The 10,620-nt window shown below is 33.6% G+C and overlaps 1 protein-coding gene and 1 non-coding gene across 2 annotated transcripts; both read left to right on the top strand.

Moving 5' to 3' along the window:
• On the top strand, positions 6,615-6,686 carry TRNAM-CAU. Its single transcript has one exon. It is a non-coding gene; the product is annotated as a tRNA-Met (tRNA).
• LOC105159956 (ran guanine nucleotide release factor) lies at positions 6,833-9,835 on the top strand. Its single transcript, XM_011077189.2, has 7 exons — positions 6,833-7,026; positions 7,127-7,162; positions 7,249-7,386; positions 8,573-8,659; positions 9,002-9,049; positions 9,127-9,203; positions 9,338-9,835. The coding sequence occupies exons 1-7, from the start codon at positions 6,952-6,954 to the stop codon at positions 9,483-9,485; spliced, it is 609 nt and encodes a 202-aa protein (XP_011075491.1). The 5' UTR covers positions 6,833-6,951; the 3' UTR covers positions 9,486-9,835.

The following is a 10,620-nucleotide window of genomic DNA, read 5'->3' as shown; positions in this document are numbered from 1 at the left end:
GTACATGCAGTCACATCGACTAACAGTCATTATCAATAGCAACAACAAATATAAGCAGTAATACCTATTCACAATTATAAATCAAGCTATGACACAGTATTCAACATTATCGTTTATTAGTTAAGGGCCCCACTTACTCTAATTGGTATACATCAGTCAATGGTTTCGCCGGCCATCATCATATCATATACAGCACAGGATACCCGTTGTGTGATATCCCCACACTCTTTTACTTCAGCTGTGTAGCAATATAGCACAGGACATCACAACAAACATGGTACCCCCACACCACCCCAGTGTGTAGCTAACAAGCACAGGATATTCCCTGCTGCCCCGGAATACCCCGGTACCCTACGCGCCATGGTACCTAGCTTAATTCACATATTTTTCATATCTCAATATCAATCACATTTTCATAAACCATTGACTGTGTTTCCAACTAGGTAAGCGTCATCGTTTATCTCAACTCACGATCATCATTCTTTTCTTTATAATAATCACTTTCTCAATTACAACTCCCAATTTGATTTCATCAACAATCAATTATATGATTATCACATAATCATATCCCGCATATCTCTACATTACCATTACATATCACATAGTAACAATTTCACCAATATTATGATAATCTAGCAAATAATCCATAAATAATTATATAAACAATCAATATACGAAAGCCACACATAATAATATAAAACCAAATCCACGTTCGCATCCAAGAAACCAATATATATAATATATACAATACTACACATATAGATATATATATATATATCCAATTAGCTATACTTACCGTAAATCCCCAAAATACTTCTGTTTTACGAGGAACTGCTCAACCCTCTATCTTGTCGTCACGTCCTATAATAAATTATAATACGTATAATCAATATATTTAATTTACCAAATAATTCATAAGAATTCACTTAATCAAACCCCTTATATATTTATAACTATCATTTTTAATAACATTCGTAAATTATATTACCACTGAAACCTCCTTTCCCTAATTAATAACATAATATTTCTAAAATATAACATCCGAAGTATTTCTATGAATTTTCTGTCAATTTACCGTTGCTATACAATTTAATTAAGCAACAATACATAGAATTACATATTTGGTTAATCATTCCGATGGAATTGTATAAATTAACTATAAGGATAATTAAATCTAACAAATCTAATATTTTAATTACCCAACTATATCATTTTTATAGCAATTGTGATATTTAATACGACACTAATTTAAATAGCCAAAATTATAAAATACTCAATTTAATTAAGCAATAATACATAGAATTACATATTTGGTTAATCATTCCGATGGAATTGTGTAAATTAGTTATAGTAATAATTAAATCTAACAAATCTAATATTTTAATTACCCAACTATATCATTTTTATAACAATTGTGATATTTAATACGGCACTAATTTAAATAGCCAAAATCATAAAATACTCCGGTTAAATAATTCACCGCTCAATATAATCAACATTTAATAAAGGGAGTAATTAAATAATATAATTATATAAATTATTAAAAATTAAAATTCAATATCCATACCTCTGTTTTTTTTTTTCCGAAATGTGTGTGCGTTGCTGTGTGTGTATGAGTGTGTGTGTTTTTGTGAATGTATGTGTATGTGTGCAATTAACATTCATATATATATTTAATGGTTGGTGAGGCGGTGGCAGCACATGCCACGGCCCACCATCCTATTTTCTTTTTTCTTTTTTAAATCCTTTTTAATAATTACTATTACGTCCTTCCTAATTTTCTTAATTACTATAATTTGCCCCCAAATATTATAACGAACTCCAATTTAATTCGTTCAAGTTTTATTATATCCCAAATTCAATCTATAATTTTATTTACTAATTACATCTAAATTTCTAATAATTACCAATTAGTCTCCCAATTACATACAAAATTCTACGGACGTCACAAGGTCAACCGATCTGACCCGTAGATATATACGCAGATCTTGTCCTCTTTTGCAATTTTCATGGGATTGAGGGGTATTTTCATCTTTTTGCTCATCGGGTACTTACTACCCCTATCACATATCTTCCCTAAGTAAGGGACACAAAAAAAGGCGTGTAGGTATCATAATATTCAATCAAGCCTAATGTCAAAGCCCTTTGAGCCAAAAGGGCCGCTGGTTTGTTCCCTTCTTTATAACATTACTGCAAAAGAACTGATTTAAATATCAGTCAAGATTCACCAGCAATCCTACAAAGGTTCGCCAATGTTTTGATTGGATGAGCCGGATTCCTATCAAAGAGATGAAAAAAATAACTGAATCAATTTCAATAATAAAATTATCAATTTGCACTTTTGAAGCCAATTGAAGTCCCTTACAAAATCTTTCCATTTCAACATTGTTATTAGTTGGGGTACCAATGAAGCTCATGAACCCTGCAACATGGTGTGATCGATCTCCAGAGGTTGCTGCTTGGTTTTTGGGCTCAGAAGATTGAGAACGAACTTGGGACTTGCACAGAGGAGTGCTGAACTTGACCCGACGTAAGCACTTTGATGCTCAAGTTAGGTCGTATAAAGAATGTAGGTCATATGTTAAGTGGAGTATTTAAGTAGAAGTTAATACTTGAATAGCTATTTTGACTTTCATAATGACTTGAGATATTTATACCGGAGACCGCTCGCACGAACGACATTTACCCCTAGATGTTGAGGACACGTGTCTTTGATCCAGTATCTCCCATTGACTTATGTGCTTGATGAGCCCTAATGTCAATGGGGTATTTTAGGCTTTCTTTTGATGTCTTAGGTCTTACTGATTTTTAGTTATATCACAATGAACTCACCTTGGTGATCCCTCATAATTCCTCTTGAACCTCATTTACTCGGATTTCTTTTGCTAAGCCATCAATATTAAGTTTAAAACAACCTAATGGGGGAAGTAGGTCTGTCAATGGGTAATGTCTTACCTTATCCAAGCCCAGACCCTAAAAAGACCCAAACAAATTTATTTAGACCCAGACCCTATCCAATCCATTGAATCTCACTCGAGACCCATGGGTCTCAAGACCTGACCAGACCTAATGTTTGGGTCCGATTAGATCTAGACTTGATTTTTTTCTTTTGTTCCCTCCTATTTTTCTACAAATCATACTAATCAAATTAAATTATTTTTTTATTTTCTATTTTTACCCATAATCTATCAATAAATTCAAAATTATTGAGTCCAATTCACAAGTAACACTTAAATATATCATTTATTATACCATCTACAAATAATCTTATGAATACGTGATAAATAATGTTATGATGTCTTATATTTTTTAGATTTGTTCACTTGAAGATTGATCGATTGATAAATAATAATTCGATTGAACAACGAAGAAATAAATGTATTTTTTGGTCCAAATTGAGTACATAGACCCATGGCTATTGATGGGTAGAGATCCAACCCAAACCCAATCTATATTTTTCTGATAGGTTTGGATCTAATAATATTTATTGCGTCTGAGTTTGGGTCTTAAAATTAATCTATGGATTTGACCCTACCCATTGACACCTCTAGAGGGAGGGATCCATTTGATGTAGTGATGTATCTTATCACGGTTAGGTGCACTCACTTGTCTGACTAGAACTTGATTATGTTGCCATCCCCTAAGTTCCAATAGACATAATGTTTTAGAAATGGAACGATCCAATTAATACTCTTCCAAATCCAATTATGATCAGTTTTCCATTGAGACTCCAACAAATTACTCTTAGGTAGTATCTCTTTTTCATAAAAATAGCCCAAAGATCATTAGATTTATTAAGAAGCCTCCATCTTAATTTAAGTGTGTTGCTACAAAAAATATACAACAACTTTAATTGCTACCCCCACTCGAATGGGTATGCTATTATCGAATTGGTATAGAACGCTATTGTGCCCAATTTTCAAAAAATAACTGAACTGAGAAATTAACTCATAGTTCCCTAAGAATTCAATCTTGGTTCTACTACCGCTACAATTGTTGAATCAGTAATTAATTTTGACAACTTCGACAATCGATAACTTCCCAGGCTCAACTAAATGGGTTCAAAGAAGTCTACGATAACTCCCCCTTCGACGTAGCCTGTGGTTAATGCCCCCTCCTCCTCCTCCTGAGCCTGTGGTTATACTGATTTGAACTTCCAATCCTAAGTTCTTCGTATTTCTCAGACCTCCTCAGTACCAAAGGTCTCTTTCAGACGTGTATTTTTCAACTTTGAAGGAGGCAAACATATCTGATCATTTTTCATGTATTATGCTTAATTATATACATAAAATCATAAAATCCGCACTGCCATACCACAAAATAACATTCATAATAATTTAAAATAAAAAATAATCAATTCATTCTGATATTATTATAAATCTATTTTAATAGTAGTGTCTTTTATGTTTATTTATTTTCAATTTATTGATTGATTTGGAAATATTAACAGACATATTAAATTGGTATTTAAATTTATATGTAATGTTGTAATAACGAACAACAAAAGAAAAACTATACCAATACGCAACACATTTTAAGCAATTTTCGACGATTAATTTTCAATTATGTGGGAAAAAAAATAACAGTTATCAAAATCAAAACATCCAATATATACTTTTCAATTCCTTTGATAGTCAAATTTATTTTTTCAAATATTCCAAAAATAACCCAGACATTCTTAATATGATTTATTGAACTTTTTTTTTTTTTGCAATCTGATTTGCATAATTTTCTTTCAAATTCAAATATTTCCAATATTAACTATGTCCAAATCAAGTTATATCTCATCATCAATTATTCTAAGAATAAAAAACTGGTTTGTTACGTTGTATAAATAATTTTGAATCCATGGATTTCAGTCTTATCACACGTGTGAGAGTTTCTCTCATTTTATATAAGTTTATGGTGATTTATTTCATAATTTTTAGTTATAAAAATAATTGATCAAACTGATATTTTATTCTATTCTTCAATTAATTGAAATATTAATTATAGTTTTTATATATATAAAAATATTAATGATGAGTTAAAAAAACGCACGGGTCCAATGCATATGAACTATTGTTCAAAATTTAGGTGCATGCAGATCCTGAAAGGAGGATTTGCAAAAAATGTGTTAGCACTTCGACGCCCAAGTTAGTATTGAATTTGAGATTGAATAAAGCCAAAAAGTAAATAAATATGATTGAAAATCGAGAAATGGTTAATAAAATTGATGAAAAGAGCAAGAACACGTGACAATGTGCTTGTAAAGTGTTTAGAGAATGATTAGAGAGTGAGAGGAGCGTGAGAGGGGTGTCTCTCGTATGGAGGACTAAACTTGTATTTATAGAAGGAGTGCCTCCATCTGTAGGGGCTATATCTCACTCTCGAGAATCTTACGAAAGTTGGTTGGGATGGTCGGAATAACGGATAAATCATCCTTATCCGAAGCTATGAGTGCTTTAGTAGGAGATTTCTTTATCTTGGGAGATCCCTTGCCTATGAGAAGTCCCCGCTGCCAAGGAGTCCCTCCTTGTTCACGTGGGATTCCTAAGGCTAATGTGGTTCGAGGTGGTTACTGACACCTAGCCAACTGGATGCCACGTGTGAAGTAAGGGTTGCCATGTGTGTGGGCATTTTAGGTCGAATATTTTGTCAGATTTTAATCATGTGTCCGAGTCGAAGGATGTCTTGGGCCTCCTTCATTCTTCTTGGGCTTCTTGCGCTCTTTGAGCATGCCTAATTAGATTGTGGGTTAGGACATCCTTGACCTCCTGGGAGTATTATGGACGTGGGATGTCTTGGGCCTCCCGGAGGGTGCCATGATTCTTCTTCTTTTCGGCCGCTTGTGCCTCTTTGAATTAATTTATTTTTATGCATATCATTATATATATAAAAAAATGGTTACCTAAATTACTTGTTAATTACATTTAATTTCTTTATAGCGATTATTTGTACGCAAGACATAATGAAAAGGAAACACATACATAATTAAAATAAAATAAATGGATAGAATAATTTTGACTTTGGATAATTACATCGCAATCTTCTAAAGTTTGTTGTAATTATATGCAGACTTTTAATGTGATTTGAAAAATTGCACCTAGTATCGGTGACATTTGTTTCAGTTTAATAAATTATAAATCCATCCATTAGTAAAAAATTCATATTTATCACCAAACAAATATTTTTCCGACCAAACTACCCTTATTCGTCTTCACATGCTAATCCATGTGAGAAGGTTTATAAGGGTAATTTGAACATAAAAAGATTTTATCTGACCGTTAATAAGTTAGTAATAAGTTATTCCGGGTAAATATATATTTTATGTAATTCTTTTACTAATATCAATAAATTTAATAAGTTTTAACTAACGTATGAATCTATTTATTAAACAAAAATAAATATTAAGTGTATTAAATATAATTTCTTGAATCATAAAAAATTATATACAATTACATAAAATGTAAAAGAAGGGCAGTATAATGATCCCTTTTAATTTCAAATATAAAAGGAGAGTTGTTTCTTTGATACTTATTGCTCTTCAAATACAAAATTATGAAATGTTACTTAAAATAAATAGGTTTTCTATCGTGGAAAAGTAGTATTTTCAGCGAGATAAAATGCAACAAATCAGAGTGGCGCAGCGGAAGCGTGGTGGGCCCATAACCCACAGGTCCCAGGATCGAAACCTGGCTCTGATAACTCAGAAGCAAGCTTCCCAAGTCATGTCTACATTATTTTTGCTCCATAACCGAATCCACTTTTCCTGACCCGAATATGTTAATATCGGGTTTGATCACACCCGGCCCGACCCAGCGTCGTAATAAAGCTAACGCCACCGTTTAGTCTCAGCTTCCAACTCCCTCCCCAGACTCTTCCACTACCCTCTTCCAATTTCACATATAAATTCCGAAAATTTGAACAATTTATTTTTATTTTCGCAATTGTTTTGCAAGAGGAACAAAAATGCCTGAAGATTTATGCGCTGAACGCCCTCTCTTCGGCGGCGCTATCGTCTCCACCTTTCCCCTGCGCTTCGTGGTTTGCGATTTTTCTGGCTTATTTTTATATTGCTATTTCATATGTTTGTTTTCAGTCAGTATTAATGTGGTGTGGATGAATGATTACTTTGAATGTGTAGGATGTAAGTTACATACGCCAAGTTCCTGATCATCAGGTTAGCAATTTCTTATGTATGTTTAATTTTTGCTTGGTTTTCCGTTTTTGCGTATTTGAGGATTGATCAAAGTATTTTTGTTACAGGAGGTGTTTGTGGATCCAGCTCGAGATGAGAGTTTGATATTCGAGCTGCTGGACTTGAAGACTGACGTAGCGGATCAAGGAAGTGCCACGTGGTTTCTTCAAGACCTCGCCAGTGAGCAGGATGCTGAGGGAACTATGGTACAATCTGAATTCTTATTTATTTTTTTCGTTGTTGGTTTTCTTTCTTCATTTTTAATCATGTTTATAGTTAATGAGTGAGTTTGGGACTTGTAATTGAACTGGTTGGAGTACTTCTTTCGGAAAATTAACTTGATTCAACAAGTGGATTTCTGTATGTTTTAGAATCTAAGGAGACTGTGTTGGAATTATTTTCAAAAGTTAATATTTTTCAGTCGATTGTCTGGTTTTTTTAGTTCACAGCTGAATTTGAAACTATTTTTCTGTTAAATGTTGCTAGAGCTTCACTGTACAATATTTGCCTCCACAACTAGCAGCAAGTACGACCCTTGCACCTCCCTCTAATGTAGAGTATTTTGATGACGACTGTGTTGGAGAAGTTCGTTGTCATGGTGGTGGTAGGAAAGACTTCAGTGTTTGTGGTGCCATGTCAAAGTATGCTGGTGCACTGGTGTAATTGGATTTTTTGTAGGAAGTTTTGCAATTAAGTTGTCAGATATTTTTTCTTATAGAAGCACGCTGGAATTTGAAAAGTCTATCATTAGTATGTTATATGCCCAATTCCCCCAGCCAACGAGGCCCCTACTTAGGCAACCCAACATTTGTGAAAGGTTGTAGTTCTATCCTAAGTAATTCTCCTGTAGTTGCTGTAAGGTTGTATTAGAACTTCCAATCTCATTTAATCTTATTGCTGTATTGTAATCAGAGATGAATCAGGGGTGGACAATTGTCATCAATAATTTTATCCGTTCTCAGTTTGTGGTTAGGGTTTTACTTATTAGGGTGTTAAATTTATTTTCTTTCATGTAAACAATATGAAGGTCATTTCACTCATACTCAATTTTTCTTTTAAGCATAATCAAGAGAATTATTATTGATGATGCCATGCATCTTGTCTTTGTAATTTTATTCCCTTAAAGGTAGTTTGTGTGCATAACTTTTTATTCGATGCAGCTTTTGTTCAGGTTAGAAAATTCGACAATTAATATTTAAATGGATGGGCATGGGAATCTTGATTCCCTTTCTTGAAAATAAAGAATAAATAAAATAAATAATCAGGAAGAAGAAGACGACTCTAGCTTCAGCTGCTTCTTACTTGTTCTGTCAACTTTCATTGTTTAATATATATGCATGAGCCGTGTGATTTGTGGATAATAATAACGCTGCATTCATTTTACGCATGTAGGTGCTTGAACAGTCCGGGGTGTTTGAGGCTGATGGACTTCGATGTAGAAGCAGTCCTGCTATCATAACAACTGCAGTTGGACAAATGGTGTGTACAACCTTCTAGTCCTCAGTTTTGTTTGGAATACCTTAAACTGCCTTTCGAATCGCTTTGGTTTACCTCATAAACAATTTTCTACGAGAGAATGATGGAGGTTCAAACATTATTTCTTTGTTGCTTCACCCAGCTTCCGTAAAATTGTGCTGTGTAATTAGACGTTCTTGGCTTGAGCCTTAAAAAAGTTGATCAAGATATATCCCGACATAGGCAAGTGAATGAAGCAAATTATAGGACTCAATTTGTTTCCCAAGTTTCCTAATGTCATCGCCTGCTATAACCAAATAATTTCTGTATTTCTAATACTTAATTGTTTCGGTTCTTCATTTATAGGCTATATCTAAGGGGAGACAGGGAAGAGAAGCACAGAACATAGTCAAGGTAAACTTGTCTCCTCTTCTCTTTTGTGGCCATTAGTTTAAGCTCTATTGTTGTATCTGAATAGACTTTTGCTTCAGGTTTATTTAGCTAATTTGCGCCTCAAGGATGTCGCTACAGATGTTCTGATAACTGCTTATGAGCCTATGTTGATAAAGTAAGTTTCCATGAACAAGTTTGTTCTTAGTCATTACGATGGTGGCTTTAATTCATTTCCTCTTTTTCTTCTGATTGAGTATGCCAGTAGAAAATATTATAAGGTTAATCATTTTATCTGCGCTTTTCTTGTAGCCCTTTGAGTGAAACTGCTGCCACAGTTGGGGCTGGTTTACCAGTACCTGCTGCACAGTCGGGATGTTTGCCAATGGCGGACGTTTTCAAAAGTGCTGTCACTACCTTCAAGGTGAATGACTGGAGCCTTTTTGGTGCTGTAGCTTGAGTCTGGAGGACTCCATACCAGAGATATCCTACCATAGCGTCTTCATCCCGGTTTGATTTCTTGTTTTAGACAATTTTATTCTCCGTAAGATTTGCACTGTTAACTGTGTACTTTGTGAGGAGGCGGAAAGCTCTTTCATCGGCCCATAACCTCCGTTTATGGGGGCGTAAGTGCTAATAGGCAGAAGTGGACTTTTGTTGTGGGATGTAAATTGTTCCGAGTTCTGCTCCTTGTATCTTTAATCTATAATCATTTGGAGAATGTTAGTATATTGTACTATGGTTCCTGAAAATTTCATAATATCATTGTTGTATCAGATTAATTTCAACTGATTTCTTGATAATTATTTATTTCTCTGCTTCTATAATACATATATATGTATTAAATGGAATGTTGTGTGGAGTGGGGACATGGAAACTCATTAATCTATCTGGGTGAGACCAAAGTCTGAATCCAGAAATAGTTGGGCAGAAATGTTTTTATATATCTCATCATATCTAAATTTAAAGGTAACATGTCAACGAGGGTTAATTCAGTTGGTGAAAGGTCATGGATTTGGATCCTGTTATATGTGTGGGATATTTCTACTCTATAGTAGGTATTGTCTGCTGTAATAATTGGTGTTGTTAGATTTAAATTTATTTGGTATTATTGATCAAGGTGTTGTAATGATCTTTGTTATATATGACTGATGGAAATAATTATAATAAATTTATTTCAACTAATAATAATATATTGCTTTTAGTTTAAAAAAAAACATGAATGATTGATTTGAAATAGGTAACTTCAATTTTGGAGTTGATTGAATATGCATTATAGATGGATGCACGTTGCACCAATCTAACAATCCTGTCGGAGTTTGTGGAAAATTATCAAGTCCTGACCAACTCCTGTCAAAATCAGAATTGAAACACCAATCTGTTATATGCACATATGTTTACATAATTATCTTGCTAGATATAGTGCCAGTCAATTAATTTTGCTCAATATACGACTTCTCTACTCATCTTTTTCAACAAACACGCTTTATTGTTTTCATACCCAAAAGTCTTTTTGAGCTATATTATATACATAGGGAGTCAAATTCACATCCAATTATTGGACCATAAAGATATTGATATTTTTTTAGATGAAG

This window comes from Sesamum indicum, linkage group LG4 (genome assembly GCF_000512975.1).
Source record: "Sesamum indicum cultivar Zhongzhi No. 13 linkage group LG4, S_indicum_v1.0, whole genome shotgun sequence".
NCBI classification, from domain to species: Eukaryota; Viridiplantae; Streptophyta; class Magnoliopsida; order Lamiales; family Pedaliaceae; genus Sesamum; species Sesamum indicum.
Note: the sequence above shows the minus strand (reverse complement) of the source record. Positions and strands in the feature narration are given on the sequence as shown.